Raw genomic sequence first — 21055 nt, 5'->3', positions numbered from 1 at the left:
ACAAGGAAGGAAACAAATGTGCATTTATTGTGTGTACTATGTGCCAGGTAGTAGCTAAGTTCTTTATAAATATCTCATTTGAGGATCACAATAACCCTGGGACATAGGTGGTATTATTATCCCCACCTTAAAATTGAAGAAACTGAGGAAGAGATAAGTTAAATGACTTGCCAGGGTCACACAGCTAATTAGTGTCTAAGGCTGGAGTCCTGACTCTATCTACTGCACCACCTACCTACCTGCAGTCTTCCCTTGTCCACCACAAATGTAATAAACATCATGTAACACTTTCCTCACAAGAATCCTGGGAGGTAGATGGCTCAAATATTATTATCCTATTTTATGAGTGAGAACTGAGGCCCTACAAGGGGTCAAGTGATATGTCCCAACTGATGCTGAAGCTTTCTGATTTCAAGGTCAGCGCTCTTCCCACTACACCACACTTTAACTGTTGGTTCAAGGCTATGATCAATTAAAACCAGGTCATCCATCTAAAATGAAAAAAAAAATAAAGGCTATGATGACATTTGTATATGAGAGAAATGAAATACTCTAAACTTTAAATTGTCCCAAATGTTCTGTTTTAATCAGCAAAATTAACCTGATGCATCAATTAAATTTAGAAAGCATCATCTCGTTCCCTGCAGGAGACAACAGCAGTTCATCCATTTATTCTGTTTCCTGGGCTTTTTTTCTCTCTCTTTGCCATTATTAAGAACATTTGCGGGAAAACGGAATTTTTTTTTAACTATTGAAACCTAGCCAGGCAGTTTCCCGGAGAACTTCTGGCCTATTTATATGAGAATCTTGATTTTTATTAAATTTTCTAAATCATGTGATCCAAATGATGACTTCTGCCCTTCTTGTCCTCTCTAGCCTTCTCATTCCCACCAGGACAATGGGTAGATAGTAGTCCAATGTTGAGATAACAGTATCAGATTTCTTCAGGTCCTCATTTGCACTTAGAGCCCTGAGCTAATTAAACACCTGAATTTAGGTCATGTAAGCTTCTAGGGCTAAGTTCTGTAGTTTCTACCTGTGGAAGGACAAGTGCTATCATTCCTTCTGAATATGATGCCCTGGAGACAAAGCTGTGGTCACCATTTCTTAGTTACAGCTTTGCCTGAAAGAATGAAGCTAGGGCTAAATGAAATCAGGCTTTAGTTAACTTCTTAAAAAATTTGGACCTGTGATTTTCATCTGTATAGGAAACTCTCATTGTCCAAACTCCCTCTGCTAATGGACACACCAACTCAATAATAACTTATAGTCTTAGAGAGTCGTCTGGGGCAGTGAAAGGTTAAATGACTTGTCCAGAGTCTCAAAGATAGCAGTAACCACGTTGTAAAGGGAGGACTTGAACCAAGACTTCTATTATTTCAAGGTTGACCCACTATTCACTGGGTTAGGTTTCTTTTGTCAAATAAACTGTAACTCTGTCACAGTCTTCATGGGACTGACACTTGAGGCCATCTTTGGAAATAAGTGTGGAATAGTGAGTAAACTCAGTAGTCAGGAAGACCCGAGTTCAAATCCTGGCACTAACAGGTGTCTGAACATGGGCAAGTCATGATATCCGAGTGCCCTAAGTAATTTTCTAAGTGTGTACGTTACAAATGAATTACTGATCTGTATCTGTGCAGAGTTTCCATACCAAGAGTTCACCATAATGATGATCTTGACCAAATGTGAAAAGGACCAGAGCTGGAAGAATTGTAATTTGTTAGCTGTTTCTGGGAATGTCTTTTAAACCTTCAGCTTTATTCAGTAATTTCCCCAAACTCCCTGACAGGAACCATTCTTGAAAATGTTTCTAGTTGTTACTGATTCATTCTTTCTTTATCCTCTCTTATGAGTCATCTAAATGATTCCTACACTCTCTCCCGAGGGGGATGGCTTTGATGATAAATCCCTTTAAGACCCATCTGCTCACCGGAGCCTGCAGGCTGAAAGAGGGCAATCTTATCTCTCAGCACTGGAATTTACCAGAGTGTCTGATTTCAGTTACTTACGCTCATAAATAACATGGGAGTCAAATTCTCAGTGGCTAATGAATAATCCTAATGTTCAGGTTTCTTGGATGAAAAGAATGGATAATTGCTTATATTTAAATCACTTGCCTGTCTGATAGGTAGAGTATACATTAATACTTCCCATTCTATAGATGAGGTAGTCATAAGAGAAGCAATTAGGTGTAATGGATGGAGCACTGACCTAGGAGCTAGTTAGATCTGGTTGAGTTAAATCTCTCACCTGTGAGACACACTGGCTGTGTGACCCTGGGCAAGTTACTTCTTGGCGCTCCACCACCCTCTAGGATAAGCTGCAGAAAAGGTGCGGACTTTCACTAGAGGGGGACTCCCCACCCAGGAGTTCCCCATATCAGTGAAATCACAAGTCCAGGTGCTATCCATTTAGAGGTGAGGAAACAGACTGACAAGTTAAGTGATTTGCCCTGGGGTCACACAGCCAAGAAGCATCCCAGTTGGGATTCAAAGCTCTTTGTGGACACTAAAGACTACCAGGAATGGCACTGAGGCTTTAGTTTGCCACATTTCCTATTCTTCCAAATGTCTGGAGAATCCCTGTGCTGTTCTCTGAGTAGGCGTTGCAATGTGGTTGCTGCAAATAAATAAAAATGAATCAGAGAAAACCAATTCTGGAACAAGCATATGAAGGGAAAACAAAGAGTCTGGTGGCAAGTTTGTGAATGAATTTCATTTGCCACTAGTAAGTATAACAAAGGATTTTTCTCCATCTCAGAGGATAAGCCAAATCATCGATTTCACCCTTCTCTCATCTCTCTCCATCCACCACCATTTAACAACATCTGAATAGAACCAGTCAACTCTCCAATTCCCATGTGTATAGTTCATCCACTTTTCTGAAGTTTCCATGCCAAAATTTTAAACCTGGGTTGACTTTTTAATGCCGTCCAACCTGTTCCTGGGCAGCTGGGTGGTGCAGTGGTTAGAGGGTTGGGCCTGGAGTCAGGAAGATTCATCTTCCTAAGTTCAAATCTGGCTTCAGATACTTAGCAGCTGTGTGACCCTGGGCAAATCACTTATCCCTGTTTGCCTCAGTTGCCTTATTTGGAAAATGAGCTAGAGAAGGAAATGGCAGATCACTCCAGTATCTTTGCCAAGAAAACCCCAAACAAGGTCACAAAGAGTCAGACATGACTGAAACACAACTGAATGACAACAAAGCTTGTTTCTAACCTGCTTTATGCCTCCCTAGTGGGTGCTGGGGAAGAGAAACCTAATAAAGGAGATATGCTTTAAAAAAAAAGACCTTTTTCTGGGTACACCTATGTCAAGAATGTATTATACATTTCATTCTTTCCAGAAAGCCTTAAGTTTACAACCTAATAGGCTGATGTCTGATATTCTATCTATCTATTGATCGATCAATCAATCTATAGATCTATCTGTCTAGGCTTTTTGTCGTTATTCATTCATTCATGTCCAACTCTTAGTGACCCCATGGACCACCGAACTCCAGGCCCCTCTATCCTCCACTATCCCTCCCAGTCTGAATAAGTTCATGTTCATTGTTTGCATGACACTATCCAACCATCTCATTATCTGTTGTCCTCTTCTCCTTTTGACTTCAGTCTTTCCCAACATCAAGGTCTTTTCATTCAAGTCCTGTCTTCTTGTTGTGCTGCCAAAGGATTTAAGCTTCAACTTCAATATTTTTCCTTCCAGTGAATAGTTAGAGCTAATTTCTTGGACAGCAAGAGTGTGCGTGCTCCAGTCTGTGTGTGCACTTTTACTTTAAGGATCATAGGATTAGAGTTAGAGATGTGAAGGATGAAAAAGGTTATCTAGTTTGTTCCCACCTCCATTCTTACTGATCAGGAAAAGGAGGCTCCACGATTTCACCCCTCCCCGCTTCTACTTTGAAGGACCATGGTAGAAAACTCATCACCACAAATCTGATCACCAGGTAATGACTTTTTTTTTTTAACCACAAAAATCCTTTGAAGCCAACACAGAGGGGACAAAATTAGCACTTTCCTTAGGCTGGTCCACATAGTCTGATATTGGGCCCACCCTCAAAGCTTCCCATCTATGTAGGCTCTTTCAATGCTTGAGAGTTACCAACAGGGCCTCCTAAGGAGCTTCTAGAGTCACCTGGCAGCCTCAGTGGATCATCACGGACTAGGGTGCAAACGACTATGTACCCTCAAGCACCAGGCGACAATGGGTCAAGCCTCCAAGGTGGTAGGGGGATAATCTTGCTAGGTCCTGGGGAAGAGGAGAAAAGGGACCTGGAGTGGAACCAAGCCTCGTGCCTCTTCTAAGACTGGCTAGGAGGTGAGACCCACAGGGCTCGTAGGGATGCAGAAGCTGTGCGCGCGCTTTAGTTAGCCAAGCACACCTGGGGATGGTTCCCTTGTCCATCCTGCCCTGAAGATCGCCCCCTTCCCGCCCATCTCTTAATGGAAGAGGAGGAGGGGCGGGCCCTCCTACGCGACCCATTGTGACGCCACGACGCCGAGAGAACCCAGAGAAGCGAGCTCTGCTGGGACAGCCGCTGCCAAGCGTTGCGAGAGATTGTCAATGGCCACGTGACCCAGGTAAATTTCACTCTCCCAGACTACGCCCCCCCCAACTCCGTAGGCCCCCATCTCCCCGCCTGCCCAGCCCCCAGCTCCGGCAGCCTCCAGCGCTAGGCTCAGGTCGGCTCCTGCAGTCACCCGGAGGTGGGGGGTGAGCCCCAATTTGCCGCGGTCCCCGCTGCTGCTGCGCATTAGCCGGCCTGGTGGCGCGGCTCTTCTCCCGGGTCTGGGTGAGAGCCCCCGTTGTCCGGCTCCTCCTCTGGCCGCCCCAACGTGGGGGGCCCGAGGCGGGAGAGGGAGGGAAGGGACAAAGGTTGGAAGTCCGGTGGCCGGAGACTGGATCGGCCAGGCGACCTCCGAGTCCTGGCGCCTGCAAGTCAGAAGGACACTTCCCCGCATCCTCTCCCCCTCCCCCCCCCATCCTTGTGGACACAGCTTCCTTCTCTGGTGGCTTTGGAAAGGTCACTTTTTTTTTTCTTTTCCAAATACGAAGGGTGGATGGGCAGCAGACGTCTCTGCGCGCTCTGGGGTGGGGATGGGAATGCCCCTACCCCTAGAGGGCTGCCGCAGGTGGACGGGGCAGGTTACCCTTCCACGGGCACCTCGGCTTGGGGAAGCGTAGGAGCCAGGGCCGCCAACCTCGAGGGGCCCTCAAGTGAGAGCATTGCCTTGTGGGCAGCACGACTTTGTGGATTGCCCTTCAAGAAGGCACGAAAGATGGTCTGAAGGAGGGAGCCCAACGCATCCCTGCTAGGGGCGACGGGGGGAGACTTTGGACCCTTCTCCTCTGATCCTTCTCCACCGCCCAACCATATTTGGGTAAAGTTTTCGTTTGTTGTGTACCCTTTTTCCTTCGGACCGGAGGAGGAGTTAGCTCAGGCTCTAGGTCAGGCTCTTGCAACAGGATGCCGAGAATTTATCGAGGTCAGATCTGGAGGGCAAGGAAAGGCGGAGTCATCCCTTAAAACTGAGTGAGGGATTGGCTGAGGCGTTTGGAAGCAGCCAGGTCTGGGAGATGGGGGAATTCGGCGTAGGACTGAGCTGGAAAGAACTACATGAACCCAAAAGAGGGAATATCTAACATGGAGTTTCAGGCATCATTGCGTCCCTCTCACATCATATCATCAGACAGTTACTTTCCACAAACAGCCAGCCAGCCGGGCCACTCATCCAGGGCTAATCTTGGGCTCTGCCATGTCCCATCCTTTCCACGTGGTAGTGATAACCTTATGTCTGGTGAAGCACAACAGACTTTTTCTTGGACTGATCAGGGAAGCCCTCTTGTTCTAGGTGGGAGATGCCAGCACTTTTCTCCACCTGGTCCTCCAGCAGAGTCAAGGAATCTGGAAACATAGAACAAAATGGAACTGCTTGTCTCTGGATTTAAAAAAAAATACTTAACAAAAGTCATTTTAGCTCTGCTAGGATTCAAAGGAAGACAATGTCCTTGTTCTCTAAGATCTTCCTGTTTAATTGAGGAGGTCATAGGATCATAGATTTTGGGCTTTAAGAGACCCTAAAGATTTTCAAGATCGATCCCCTCATTTTACAGATGCCACCCAAGGAGGCTGTGGTTTGCCCAAGGTCACACAGGTAGTAATAAGTGTCAAAAATGGGATTTGATCCCAGGTCTTCTGACTCCAATGTCAGTGTACTTCCCACTGTAGCAACCTTCCTCCCTGAAGTAGCTCTATTGACCTTCCCAAAGCTCAGGCCTGACCAAGTCTCCTGAGCTCTTCCTCTCTCCCTTCTTCCCACCTTCCTTCCCTCCCTCCCATTCAATAAACTTCAATGGCTCCTATTACCTCCCAGATCAAACATAACGTCTTCTGGCTTTTAAAACCTTTAATAATTTGGCTCCTTCCTACCATTTCTGTCCGGTCTTCTTACACCTTCCTCAACTTCCTGTATTTTTTGATCTAGTGCTTTTGGCCTCCTGGCTATCCCTCCCATAAGACATTCCATCCCCATACTTGTGGCGTTGCTACTGGCTGGCCCCCATGCTTAGAATTCTTTCCCTTTTTATCTTTTTCCTGACTTCTCGGCTTTCTTCAAGTCTCCCTTAAAAATCTCACCTTCTACAAGAAGTCTTTCCAGATTCACTTTAATGCCAGCGTCTTCCTTCTCACACTATCCACAATTTATCTCGTCTATCTCTCGTTTGTACATAGTTGTTTGCATGTTGTCTTCTGCATTAGAATGTGAGCTTCTTGAGAGCAGGATCTATTTTTGCTCCCTTTTTTTGTCTCATTCTCTCTCCCTTCTGCCAGTTAGCACTGTGCCTGGCACATAGTAGGTGCTTAATAAATACCTCTTGATTTGATTGGGCTGATACTGACACAGTTGTGCCATCTTGTATGATTTTGCCCTCTTGCCATTCCCCTTGTTCACAAACCCTCTGTGACAACAAATTTTATTTTTAAGCAAGCAATGAATGTTATTTAATGTTCTTTAAGACCCTTTACTATCATCACCCCAAGACATACTTCCTGAGCTTTGTTATACAAACATACTCCAGGCATGCTGAGCCTTTTACTGCTCCAGTATAGGTGTTCCACATTCCTGCATTGATAAGTTTGCTTCCCTCTCCTGGAAGCCCCCATCTCTCCAGCCAAATCTAACCCTTCTTTCTTTGTCCAGAGACTAGTCTCCTTTTTCTCCTCCCCGCCCTCTTTCATGGAGCCTTCCCAGACCACTCAAATTTACTTGGAATCCTCTCTGAACTCATAGTTTATACATGAGAGGAAAGAGTAAATACAGTAGTATCCACAGGGTTAAAAAGTCATCAAAAGTACACATAAAAGTCTAGCCAGTGTATTTTAGATGGTTGGATCACTTACTAAATTATCCTCATTTAACAATATACTTCTCGGTCTCCACATGTCTCCAGGAGGCTCTAGAGATATATCCTAGAGATCAGCTCCTTCGTGGACCAAACAGACATTTTTCTATGATCTTGGGCTCAATTTGATCTATATGTACTCTCATTTTAATTTTAATTTTTTTAAATTTGAAGCTTCACTGACATTTGTTTTTCTTTATAGTAATTTCCTAGTAGATATTCCCCACATTTCCCCTGCCTGTGGCATACATATCCTTGTAGCAAAGAAAAAGCTAATTAACCATAGCAACGATTAGCATTCGTTGTTTTCCATCCTGCACTCCAGCAACTGGGTACAGGGGAATGTGTTTCATCATTTGTCTTCCAGAACTAATCTTTTCGTTGTTGTTCAGTCATTTCAGTCGTGTCCTATTCTTCATGACCCCATTTGAGGTTTTCTTGGCAAAGATACTAAAGCGCTTTGCCATATCCTTCTCCAGCTCATTTTACAGATGAGAAACTGAGGCAAGCAGGGTTAAGTGACTTGCCCAGGGTCACACAGCTAAGTAAGTGTCTGAGGCTGGATTTGAACTCAGGAAAATGAGTCTTCCTGACTCCAGACCTGGCACTCTAATCCACTGTGCCACCTTGGCTGCCCCTAGAACGAATATTGGCCAATGCATTTAATCTGGGTTCAGTTTGCCTCATAGCATGGTTTTCATCTGCAATATTATAGTTGTTGTGTATATTGTCCGTCCTCTCAGTTCTTTTTTCTTTGCTCTGTGTCAGTTCATATAGTGCCTCCAGTGTTTCACTGAATTCCTCATGTTCTTTGTTTCTGACAGCACAATAACATTCCGTTATACTTGGATATCATCATTTGTTCAGCTTTCCATTCCTAAAGTTACTTCCTTTCTGGCCTTCCACCTATTTACATGCCTCTAATTTTTTGAGAATTCAGTCTCTTAATATACTTGTCTTGGCTCTTGAAAGCTAATCTGCTACCAGAGTCTGTGGGACACCCTGGAATCCCAAGGATTCTCTGGGTTTGGCCCATCTGCTGAGGAACAAGCTTAGTCTCAGTCTAACCCAGTCAGGGCAGCTAGGTGGCTCAGTGGATAGAGTGACAGGTTTGGAGTCAGGAAGACCTGAGTTCAAATCCGGCCTCAGACACTTGTGTCACACAGACTCTGGGCAAGTCACTTAACTCTGCCTCAGTTTCCTCATCTGTAAAATGAGCTGGAGAAGGATATGACAAACCACTCCAGTACTTGGCCCAGAAAACCTCAAAAGGGGTTACTTAGAGTCAGACACAACTGAAAACAACTAAACAACAAACACTTTGGATATCTCCTAGTGCCTAGCACAATGCCCTTAATAAATATTTATTAAATTGAAAATCAACCAATCACTAAACATTCATGAAGCACCTACTGTGTGCCAGGCACTGTACTAAGCACTGGGGATACACAAAGAGGCAAAAGATAGTCCCTGCCCTCAAGGAACTTACAATCTAGTTGAGATGGGAAGGGGGTGGGAAAGGGAATCCTTCATGAATTTACACATCATCCTTAGGATCCATTTCCACATCTAGGTTTCTGTCTTGTCTCAGAAAAATTCATATGGTAGATTCTATTCGATGCTTCCCCTCTTCTCCATTTATTTAGGCCCCTTTTCCTTAAGCATTGGCTTCCAAATTGCATCCACCCACCATTTTCTTTCTTTAGGCCAACAGTCAGGTCAATGAGGAAGATCCTTGGGATAGGACAGAGAATCATCTCCACGAACTCTTTGCTCCTAGTTAACCTTGCGAAAGTCACTTAATTTAGCCATGAAATGAGGGTCGGTGGGTGGGAATAGATGGTTTCTAAGGTCCCTTCTAGCTCTAGGTCCATGATCCCATGATCCTTGGATACCAGTCTAGTTGTGGAGACGGGCCATTTACACCAACACTTGACTAGTCACACAAGGCTCGGATAAGTGCCAAATGAGTAGTCCAGAGGGCAAGTACTGTGGGGATTCTGAGGAGGGAGCAGTCACTGTGGATGTAATGGCAGCGTTTTAAGGGATTTCAATGGCATAGGGAAGTTCCTGGATGAGAAATCTCCCTCCATCAACACAGGCCTGCACCTTCTCTACCACTCAGGGTTTTAGAGATTGCCCAAAGCCCTGGGAGCTTACACAAATAGCTCATATCATTGAGCTTGGGATATGTTAGAGCTGGGGCTTGAACCCAGGGAAGATCCCTGGTTTTAAGTTTGGGTTTCTATATCACTAGGGTCAAACTCAAATAGAAGCATCCCTGCATCTCTATATTAATTTAGAAAACCACAAATGATCATCATCTGTGTTGTATTGTATTTTTATTTATTTTCAGTGTTTTCCAATTACCTCTGGCCATGATTTCGACACCTCTGCTCCACCACTAGCTATTCAGTGACTTGGCCATGGTCACTCAACCTCAGTTTTCTCACCTATAAAGTGGGGATGATAGTGCTTGCAATGATTAGTGAGATCATGTAAGGAAAGAGCTTTGCAAACCTTAAAATGCTAAGGAAATGTCACTCGGTATTGCTATTAACCTTGTGCTCTTCTTTTCCCTGTCCCCAGGGACTAATTAAGGGAGCTGGGGGCCACTGGCCGAGGTCTTCTTATTCGTAGACCACATCTGGAGGAAACTTTGACACTTGACACTTGTTATTTCTGATGTTATTGCTGGGATGGAAGCTAGGATCGATGGATTGCCAATTGGGCAGTTCCACCCAGTTGTCCCTGATGACAGCAAGGACAGGCAAAGCTGATGATGCCTTTCTAGCTCCCTCTGTCTCTTCCTCTCTGTCTCTCTCTTTCCCTCTCTCTCCTTCACTTCCGGCCCCTTCCTCTCTCTTCTTCTGTCTCTCCCCCTCTCTTTTTATCTCTCTTATTCTTCTCTTCCTCCCTCTCCCAATCTTCCGAAGCCCTTTTAAAATCAGAGCCAGAGCAGAGTCCTGGAGGGGAGCCAGGCCTTGTGAAGGCTGGAGCTTGTGGCTGGGCCCCTGCTGGGTACACAGAGTCTCCTGCTGAGTTCTGTGAAGGTGAATGCCCCAGAATGGTGTGAGTCCTTGGTTAGTCTGCAGGTGCCAGCCGAGGTCACTTCCTGGTTGATGTGTTTTCAAAACAAAATGTTCTCACAGCCGGCATTTATGGGATGGTGATGGTCAATTCTTTCTTGAGCTTGAAGATCTATTCTCTGATTCTCCCGGAGCCTGGGGACATGCTTTTTGCCGAACAGGTTATTTCAGCCGGATTTTCCTCGGCTGTGGTTGGGATGCTTAGATCCCAGCCCTGGGCCATGATTCTTATTAAGGGGGAATTCTAGAACTTCTGAGTGTTGAGGTTCTTGTGGCTCCAGAGCCGGTCCTTGGTATGAGGTCTAGAGTTCAGTTTGACGGTGCTTACACCTTTCATTTGAATGACATTACATATTTTTCAAACTGCTTTTCTATCCATGCTCTCCTTAGGTCTGCCGTGTGAGGTAGGTATTATAATCTCCATTTTCCAGATGAGGAAACTGAGGCCTACAGAAATCCAGAGAAGAGCTTTTTTTTTAGAAAGAGTTTGGATGTGGTAGAAAACTTCTGGGGTCTCTTCTGATTCTGGGACCTGTCAGGTCTAGAACCCAGGTCTTCTGACTTGAACTTTCTTTCTTCTTTCACTATTTGTGGCACCCTTTGGGCAGCCAGCCCCATAGAGCTATTTGGCGTCTCTTCTGTTGGCTGCGTTTTTATACACACGGTCTCTGCCCAACTGTACTGCAGGTTCTGTGAAAGTTTGTGTCTTACGCTCCCTGTCTACTGTAGTGCTAGGCATGTACACAGCAAGGGCTCAATGAATGAATGGGTGAGTCTGTCATTGAGCTGGTGCAGGCAGAGATGTGGCACACTGACATGTGTGTGTGTACACACACACACACACACACATATATGTGCCACTAAGAGGCATTAGAGCGACGAAGCCTGAGCTGAAGAGCTGTTTGTGTTAAGGGAATTTTGTGTGCGTGTGTGTGCGCGCACGCGCGCGTGTGTGTGTGTGTGTGTGTGTGTGTGTGTGTGTGTGTGAGCGAGCTCCAGCTCGAGCTTAGAAGTCACCAAAGAGAGGACTTGGCACCAAGAGGATTGAATGGCCTCCTTCCTGGAGTGTGCCCTGGCTCCTGGCCCAGTGACTCAGTCTCTTTCATCCCGGGCTCTGATTTACTTTGGCCTTTCCTTCCCTTTTGTCCAGGCGGGCCATCCATCGCTATTCAGATCTCGTCCTCCCCTGCATGAGAAGACATTCCTGTCAGTTCCCAGGGGATCCAGGACCCTGGACTCTGGCCCTGCTGACCCCTGAGCTTTTGACCACTGCTCAACCTCATGTAAGTAGGGAGGACAACAAAGGACCCTTGGCTGTCCTCCGCCATCCCCTCCCAGGCCCCATCCTTCCCAGAACCTCTCTTCATGAGGACTCTCAACCTTTGGTTCTGATGATCAGCCCTTTTCCTGTGCCTGTGCTCCTGGTTGGTGCAGGAGCTGGGTGGGATCCCCACAGCTAAGCCAGAGTCCACAGGAAAAGCAAATCCCAGTGAAGCGATGCACCACTCACCGTCTGAGCCAAAGGATAAGCAGGGAACACCCGCAGAGATGCCGGGACATGGAAACCCTAGTCTAAGGGAAGCAAATGAGCAGGCAGAGGTGGTCACTAAGGGAGAAGCAAGAAGCCGGACCCAGAATGGGAGGCACTGATTCTTAGGAGCATGGGACTTGAGAGTGGGAAGGACCTTTAGATGTACTGTAGTCTGACCCTCTCATTTTACAGATAAGGAAACTGAGGCCCTAATAGGTTAAGTGATTTGCCCAGAGTCACAAAGATAGAAAGCAACAGAGCTGATTTTTGAACCCATTCATTCATTCATTCAAACATTTGTTCAATGTCTATTATGTTCCAGGTCCTGGACCACTGGGTCAGGCTTCTGACTCCAAATCCAGTGGGCTTTCCACTGAACCACAATTCCTACTCTGTGCAGAGTCTGATATCAGGCCATAGGGACATACAAAGATCCCTGCTCCTCAAAGAGCTTACTGTGTAGCTTGTCCAGGAAGGGGACAGACTAGAGCAAAATAGGACTGGGGTAGGAAAGGAAAGCAGAGGAACAGAAGTAAAGGAATAAAGGAAACCCTCAGCTTTGGAAGCGGTGACTTCCAAAGAGATAGCTTGACAATAGAATAGAAGCTCCTTGAGGTTAGGTGATGGTTCACTTTTGTTTGTGCATCCTCAGCACTTAGTGCTATGCCTGGTATATAGGAGGTGCCTAATAAATGCATGTAAAGTTGAACTGGTGCTTTTCTCCCAAAGCTGTCCATCATGCTGGGAGGGTGCAAGGATCACAGCTAGGACCTTCCAAGTTCCTCCTTTCTCTGGGTTCATAGTATATCTCTTCTGGAGGTTGTAGGATGTTGGACTCCCTGGCTGCTGTGCTCAGGGATTGGAGTCCCAGCAACTGTTATGGAATAAACTATATTTCAGGATACGAGGATATCAGCTTTTCCCAAGGGTGATATCCTTGGCCTCTAACTGAAAGCATTATTAATTTCCCATGTTGTGGATCTGTATCTGGGAAGATCCTGTTTGCTGAGAATTTATACAGTAGACATGTGGCACACATACTGACTACATTTGTGTATTTTAGGGCAGCTAGGGGGCGCCACAGTGCACAGAGCTCTGGGCCTAGAGTCACAAAGACTCATCTTCCTAAGTTCAAATTGGCCTTAGACACTTACTAGCTGTGTGACCCTGGGCAAGTCACTTAATCCCTGTTTGCCTCAATTTCCCCATCTGTCAAATGAGCTGGAGAAGGAAATGGCAAACCACTCCAGTATCGTTGCCAAGAAAACCCCGAACTGGGATCACAAAGATCAGACATGACTGAAAACAACTAAACAACAAATTTGTGTTATTTAGTTTTAAAAGGAAAATGCAGTTGAAGGGTTGAGCCTGAGATGGCACTAGGGGAAGGAAGATAGGTAGCCACATTATGGCACAACAATCAAGGAGATGCAGCGGGGAATATTTTTTAAAAATATTACTTTGTTTCTTAAAAATGTCTTTTAAAGGTTAGATATTCCACTCTCCATGGCCTGTAGGAATTTATTCTGTGATAAAGTCTCAAGGGGCTTGAAAATTTCAAACCTTGTCTTGACTCTAGGAAAAGAGTAAAGGATGGGTTAACTCTGTGAATACAACACCTTTCAGATTGTAGGGGCTCAGGAAATGTCTACCTTAGTTAATAATGGACAGTAGTTAGTCATTAGGGCTTCATTGGCCATGTTTGGCTCTCTTGTGAGTAGAACCCCTAAGGGCATTTATCTGTAGACAAGAGAAAACACCAACTCTTACTAGTCAGTATAATTCTGGAGCACTATTAAGCATCTACTGTATGTTGAGCTCTCTCTGAGCGGCCCTCAATGAACTGGCATTATACTGTACTGTGAAAGTACTTTATCCATCCCCCTTTTCTTCTTCAGACTTGTTTATATCTAATTTCATGAATACAGGTGAATGTGGTTTTAGCGTTAGACCTGGAGTCAGAAGCGCCTGGGTTTAAGTCCTGACTCAGATTTGTATGACTCTGGACAAGTTGATTCCGGGTTCTGTGATCTTGGAAAAGAACAGCATGAGCAGAGATGTGGAGGTGGGAATGAGGATGACAAGGAGACAGCTTGGGTTGGAGCAGAGGTTTTATATGGAGGAGAGAAGAAAGGCCAGCTTGAGCAGCTTAGTGTTCCATCATAGATTTGTCCATTTTGGCATTTCTGTGTAGAGCAAATATCTCTCTCTTGTCCTTTGACTTAGGACTGTAATATTATATTGCTTGGGAGTCCCTGTGCCCTAGCTGTAGTACCTCCCCTCCAGTTCTTTAAATTTGTGTGCCTCAGAAATAATCATAGGGCTTTCTGCACTAACTTAAGGTTCCCTACTATAGTCTAGCTTTAACATCTCCTGGGATGTTCTCCATTATGGAATCTCTATCCCTCCACTAGCTCTGGACATTTTTCTTAGGTTACCTCTCAATTGATAACACCCATATCAGAAGCTTTCCTCTTTGTTCCCCTTTTCCTGGGGGTGGGGTTGGGAGTGTTGGGTCATTTGTCTCTAGATCTCCAGGGTCATGGGATAGGGAAATGCAGAGCCAGCTTTGAGTTCAGCTGTCCTGGATGGTGGGGTTTGTTTTCTCATCTGAATAGATGGGGTTATGCAAGCGAGGTGCCAGGTCTTACAGTGGCAGGGTCCTCTTTCAAACCCTGGAATCAGAAACTGCCAGCTCAGCTCTCTAATTATTAACCCTGTTGGATTTGGAAAGCCCACGGAGGGCCTGAGCCTGGAGCTGGGCAGAGCTGATGACCATAAATGGATATTTATCCGGAACCCACCCCTGAGGTTTCCCTGGTAACAAATTGTAAATATGGGCTGAAGGAATCTTACCCAGGAGGTCTGTTGTGGGAAGGGTCCCAAAGGTGTCTTTGTACTTCTTTGTTTAAAGCACCAAGCCCAGGAGCTTCCTCAACCTTTCTCTGGGCCCGAGCGCCTGGCTCGGTTGTCTATAGGGGTGAGCTCAATGTCAGGAGTTAAACCAAGTGCAAGCAGGACCATGGGGTGTGTGTGTAGGTTTGTGCAACATTACTGAAACAATCAACCAGGAGTCAGTGACGTCCTGGTGACCCACTGCCCTCTCCTGCTGTCATTTTCTACCAATGTTTATTACTGCTGCTGTGCTCTGGGCACTGGGTGGGGGCACCCAGACTACTCTGAGCCTGCAAATCTCTCCTCCTTACCTCTGAGCTTGGAATCACTAACTTCCCAGAAGCCCATCCCAATCCCTCCAGCTGCCCTCCTCCCCCACACCAGTGACTTTGGATTCACTTTGTAGATATTTTTTATTCACAGGTAGAGTATAGTGTTGTTTCCTCAAGTAGAATGTAAGCTTCTTAAAGGGCAGGGATTGTTTCTTTTTCTGTCTTTGCATCCTCAAACCTAGCTTTTGTAGGCTTTTAATGTATGCTTATTGATTAATTGATTTGAAAATTAATGAGCACCTTGAGGACTGGAATTCTACATTACAACCTGATTAGGGAGATGGGACACATGTCCCACTCCCTACCCACTTTTTAATCAAGAATGGCCAGATAATGGATAAAGGCCCAAAATGCAGTAGAAGTTCCTGCCATCTGATCCACTGACCCACTTTCTATCCTTGTCTCTCAATCTACCAGCCTAGGTCCCGTGTTCTTAGGGATTTTTTTTAAGTTACCCGGCTGGAGAAAATCAGGAAAATCAGCCGACTAGGTCAACCACAAATTTCTATTTTAAGCTTTAACTGGGATCTTATGATCGCACAGGAGTCCTTTTGTCTAAATCTTATTGACCCCTCCCTCTCATGTAACCCAGGCCTACTATTCCAAACCTTGTCACACCCCCAACTGGGCTTCTATTCTCCCCTCTGCCAGGGTGTTGAGGCCATCCATCCTGAGCTGCCTCATCTCCCTGTCTTCAGTCCTTTCTCACCCCCCATTCTGCCCTTTCCTCCTGTCTCAAAGGGTGAAGTCGCTGTCTTTCTTTCCAAGGCTAACCCTCCCATTTGTGTGTGTCCTTCTTGTGTGCTCCAGGACTTTGTTCAACAAATATATATAAGGTGCCTACTCTGCAGAGGTGAAAACACAACCAGACTCTGTCTGCCCCCTTAGGAACTTATATTCTGCTGGGGATGCAATGTGTAAATAGATAAGTGAGTGCAAGATAATATAAGGAAGGAGAGAGTTTTAATTGTTGAGGTGTAGGGGTGCTGGGACCTCAAAATAGCAACAAGTGGTTCCTGCACGAATAAATTCAACCCAAGCCTTCTTTCAGCCGAAGAAAAACAAAATTTACTAAAAATCCGCCATATTGGCCAGACTCTTATGGGATATCTTAGCATTGGCTAGAGTCTGACCACCTTCATTGAAACAAGATGAATCTTTTATACAGAAGACTGTGGGAACAGAGAAGTGGTCTATGTGGAATTAAGGCGTGGTGGGCTAGGGTGGGGCCAGGTGCAGACTATGAAAGGGCAGTTAATTAACTGAGCTGGGCTGATTACCCCAGGTGAACACCTGTGACCTGAGCCTTGTAAGAAAGTCCAGGGGCTTTTTCTTTTGGGGTCCCAGATCCCAAAGACATGGTCTTTTCCTTTTAGGGGTTCAGATCCCATCGCCATCATAATGATTAGGGGAATCATGAAAGACTTCCTGGAGGAGGAGGAGGTATTTGAGCTGGGTTTTGAAGGAAGCTGGGGATTCTAAGAAGTTTTGAGGGTCTACATTCCAGATGTGGGGTCAGCCTGCATGAAAGCATGGAGATGGGAGATGAGCATGGAGGAAGGTAATTTAACCAAAGGGTAGAATGTAGAATATGTGAAAGGAAATGAAGTGAAACAAGGCTGCATTGCTCAGCTGGAGGCAGTTTGTGAGAGCTGTAAATGCCAGGTGGAGGAGTTTGTCTTTTATTCTAGAGGTAATAGGGCCCCTGAAGATTCTTGAGTGCCATAGACAGAGCTGTACTTTAGGAACATTATTTGGAAGCTCGTTGGAGTGCCGGTTAGAGAGAAAAAGGGGGTTCCTGACTTTTCGTGTGTCATGAACCCCTCTGGTGGTCTGGGAAGCCTATGGACCCCTTCTCAGAATGTTTTTAAATATGTAAAATAAAATACGTAGGATTATAAAGGAAATCAATTATATTGGTTATATGTGTAGTTATCTATCTACATATCTACATATATATATGTGTAAACGTGTGTGTGTGTGTGTATGCATGTACACCCCAAGTTCATAGACCCCAGGTTAAGAACCTCTGACTAGAGAGGGAGGGAGACCCATGAGGCACTACTGTCCTGTCCCTGAGAAAGGTTAGGAGGGACCTGGGTTAGGGTAGCCTTGGTAATAGGGAGAAAGTAGTGGGGAGGAGGGTGGGTCCAATGCTCATCTTTCCTCTCTCATTCATCTTTATCCTTTACACTGGCTTCTCTTCCTCTCTGCCTGCAAACACAGTGTAGTGCATATAAGTGCTCAGGAAAGTCTTGTAGAATGAGATTGTGAATTGAAGTGCTTACTTCCCTGAAAGTGAAAAATCTCTTGATTTCCCCCAGATTGCTGGGGTTCTTGATTCTCTTGTTTCCTTAAGACTGTTGTCTTGTTTTCTCTTCCTCTTTGTAGTCAGACCTTTAGAAATAGTGGCTGGTGTTTAATGTATTCATTTGCTCAATGCTCAGCACCTTGGTTTCTTCTGTCCTCACCTTCCTGCTGAAAATGCTTCCTCAGAGGTCACTTAGTCACCAAACCCAGTCAGTGTCTTTTCACAGAAGGTGGTATGCTGTGGTGGAAAAAGCACTGGTCATGGAGTCAGAGGATCTAGGCTCAAAACCTACCTCTGACACCTACTGTGTGACCTTGGCCAAGCCCCTTATCTTCCCTTGGCCTCATCTGTAAAATGGGCAGAGAGGAGGGGTGGGTTTTGGATCAGACAGGCTGTGAGATGCCTTCCAGCTAGAGCTGCATAATCCTATGACCTCGAAGGTCATTTGGTCCAATCCATATGTGAATATCATCCCCTCACCTGGCAAGTGATCATCTGGAATTCACTAGAAGACATCCAGGAATAGGGAATCTACCACTTTCCTTGGACAACTCATTCCACTCTGGGAGTGCTCCAATCTCTGGGGAATTCTTCCCATCAAGCTTAAATTTTCCCCTTTGTAACTTTTACCCACCATTCCTATTTCTGCCTTTTTGGGCAAATCTATTAGTCTTTCGTATGAGAGTCTTTCTAATACAAGATGGCACAAATGTCATGTCTACCCTAGGCAAACATAGAGATATAGTTATCTATCTACATAATGTGTGTGTGTGTGTGTGTGTGTATGTGTATGTGTATGTACGTACGTACACATCAAGGGAGTCTAGGCAAACATCTCTACCTGCTTCCTTTGACCGTTCTTTACATGGCATAGTTTGCAGTGCCCTCGACATCTTGGTCATCCCGCTCTGAACATTCTCTCATTCAACAATGGTCTTCCTAAGAGATGAACACAGTCAAGTGTGGTTTGACTAGGACAGAGCGAAGATATGTTATCACTTCCCTTATTCTGCATTTCTCTCAGTAGCCAAATTCTCCATAACCTCTTTGGTTACCACGTCACCCTGTTAACTTATATTGAGCTGGCTCTATGTTAACCCCTCTCCCCCTCCAGTTCTTATTCCACCATCTTATATTTATAAAGTTTATTTTTTTTCTCATTCTCCCAAGTGTCGGAACTTACATTTATCTCCATTGAATTTCATCTTATTAAATTTGGTCTACTGTTCTAGCCTGTTGGGATTTTTTGAATCCTGTCCATGTCAGGCAGTTTGTTAGTTCCAAGCTTGGTGTCATCTGTAGATTTGATTAGCGTGCCATCTAGGTCTTCATCTGTCACTAATTAAAATGTAGAAGTAGCATAGGGCCAAGGACAGATTGCTGAGGTTTTCTCCCACATGCCTTCTTCCAAGTTGGTGGATATGGTGGATAAAGTCCCCATGACCTTTTGTCTAGACTCGCAGGAGTCTCCTGGATTTTCCCCTGTGTCCAGGCTCTGCCTTGACCAGCCCATCCTTTGTTTTGCCGCCATAATAATCTCCTTAATATATCACCAGGGTCAGAAACACCCTTGCTCAAAAACCTTCAGAGGCTTCCTACAGGCTTAATAAAAACAAAAACCCGAAATGTCTTATCGTGGTATTCAGGGCCCCTCATGACTCCCTTCCAGCCTAATTTTGTAGTGCTCTCCACACACTCTGTATTTCAGTTAATTTTTAAAGAGCTTTTACAAGAGTAACATAGAGAAGATAGTGCAAGAATGTCGATTACAAACACATCTCTTTCTCAAACAAAGGGCACACTCTCAGTCCCATCCCAGGGAAAGCAGGCTCAAGTTTAAAGCATTTGTTGCTCAGCTCTTCTGAACATGGCCTAGCCAATGATGGAAGTCACTCCCTGGCTGGTGAGACTCGGCATCTTGGCTGCAGGGTGAGGCCAGTCCTGGGCCGGGCCCCGGTTGCTCCTTGGCTCTGCTGGCAGACCAGGCTCAGCTAGCGTTAGCTGCCCTTCTGAACTTTCAAAGCTCAAGACCATGGCCTAGTCCATTCCCTCTCTAAAAATCCTTCATCTATGGCAGCAGAAAAAGCTATGGTTACACTGGGGAAAGAAGCAACACCAGGGTCATGTACTCATTGCTTTTTTATTAATCTGAGTAGAGAGAGAGACCCTCTGGTGCCACATCTCTCAGCAATAGCAGGGCCAAGTCCTCGTGGCTCCATGCTAGCTTTGGATAAGAGGCCCAAGGTGTCCCCTTCCTTGAGGAGCAATGGGGCTTGTCTTCTCAATCACCATCAGGGAAGGAAAAGCTACTGGCAATTCCACAGTCTCACCCTATTCCCTTTTGCTTCTGTGCATTGTTGCTGGGTAGTTGCTTTATTTGTGTCTGACCCTTTGGGGTTTTCTTGGCAGAGATGCTGGAGTGGTTTGCCATTTCCTTCTCCAGCCCATTTTATAGATGAGGAAACTGAGGCAAACAGGGTTAAGTGACTTGCCCAGGGTCGCCCAGGTAGTAAGTGTCTGAGGCTGAATGTTTTTGGGTATAGTGTCTCCCGTCTCTGGAATGGACTCCCTTCATGTTGCCAATTATTGCAATCTTCTCTTCCTATAAGGCAAAGCTTGGGTATTGTCTCGTTGGTGAAACCTTTCTTGAGCTCTTTAAACTAAAGGAGATAAAATATTTCCCTATTATTATTTCTGAGGTCTGGTAAGAATATTTACATGGTGTTTTACAAATCCAATCTAGATGGCTTTAATCTAAAACAGGGAGAGGAAGGAAGAAAACCGCTTTCACACATCTACTCTGTATCAGTTAAAATACCCAGAAGTTCGCAGGAAAAAACTAGAGGAAAGGACCTAGGAGTGAAACCGATGGCTTCAAACATCTGCTTAAAGTTCAAGCAATAAGCAAAGGGAGTTTTAGACATTCTAAAGCAAGGAGGCCAATCTGACCGCCCTCAAGGTATCACTGAGATTTGATGGGTAGAGGGTGACTCTGTGCGGCCAGACGGTGGCTCTTGATGGCTATAGCCTTAGGTAAGAACAGGGTGGGTCATCATGGTCATGGAGAATATTTGACTAAAGATTCCCAGAACGAGAAATACAAGGTGTCTCCAAAGGCTCATTGCAGTTTTAAGCTTGAATAGCTTGAAGTGGTCTTGCATTGAGAGAGTACTATAAACCATAGTTCTGGATAGGAAGAGGAAACGAAGAGTTTGGGAAATAAATCATAAGCCCAGCACAGGGACATGCTCTTGTATTATAGAGGACTTCAGACACCTCCTGACGTCCTTCTTCTGCCAGAGGCAGAGCGGGCAGTGATTTCTTAACATCCCTTAATGACTTATCCTTCAAAAGGTGAATTAAATGACAAGGGAAAATTCTCTTGTGGATTTGATTTCTCACCAACAAGGAAGAAATGGCTCCTATGGTGGAAATGATAGAAACCAGAGGGAATGTGATCCTCCCCTCCTAGGATTTGTGGAAAAATA

At 45.2% G+C, this 21055-nt stretch overlaps 1 protein-coding gene across 1 annotated transcript in view; it reads left to right on the top strand.

The window, feature by feature from the left end:
• The first annotated feature begins 11648 nt into the window (after positions 1–11648).
• OGDHL (oxoglutarate dehydrogenase L) overlaps positions 11649–21055 on the top strand; it is a 53818-nt gene continuing 44411 nt past the window's right edge. The window contains exon 1 of the mRNA XM_036737227.1: positions 11649–11781. Coding sequence (XP_036593122.1) covers positions 11780–11781 — 2 coding nt within the window. The 5' untranslated portion in view covers positions 11649–11779. The remainder of the gene's footprint in view (positions 11782–21055) is intronic.

This window comes from Trichosurus vulpecula, chromosome 8 (genome assembly GCF_011100635.1).
Source record: "Trichosurus vulpecula isolate mTriVul1 chromosome 8, mTriVul1.pri, whole genome shotgun sequence".
Classification (NCBI taxonomy): domain Eukaryota; kingdom Metazoa; phylum Chordata; class Mammalia; order Diprotodontia; family Phalangeridae; genus Trichosurus; species Trichosurus vulpecula.
The sequence above is the reverse complement of the archived record's forward strand: the minus strand, read 5'-3'. Positions and strand labels throughout refer to the sequence as shown.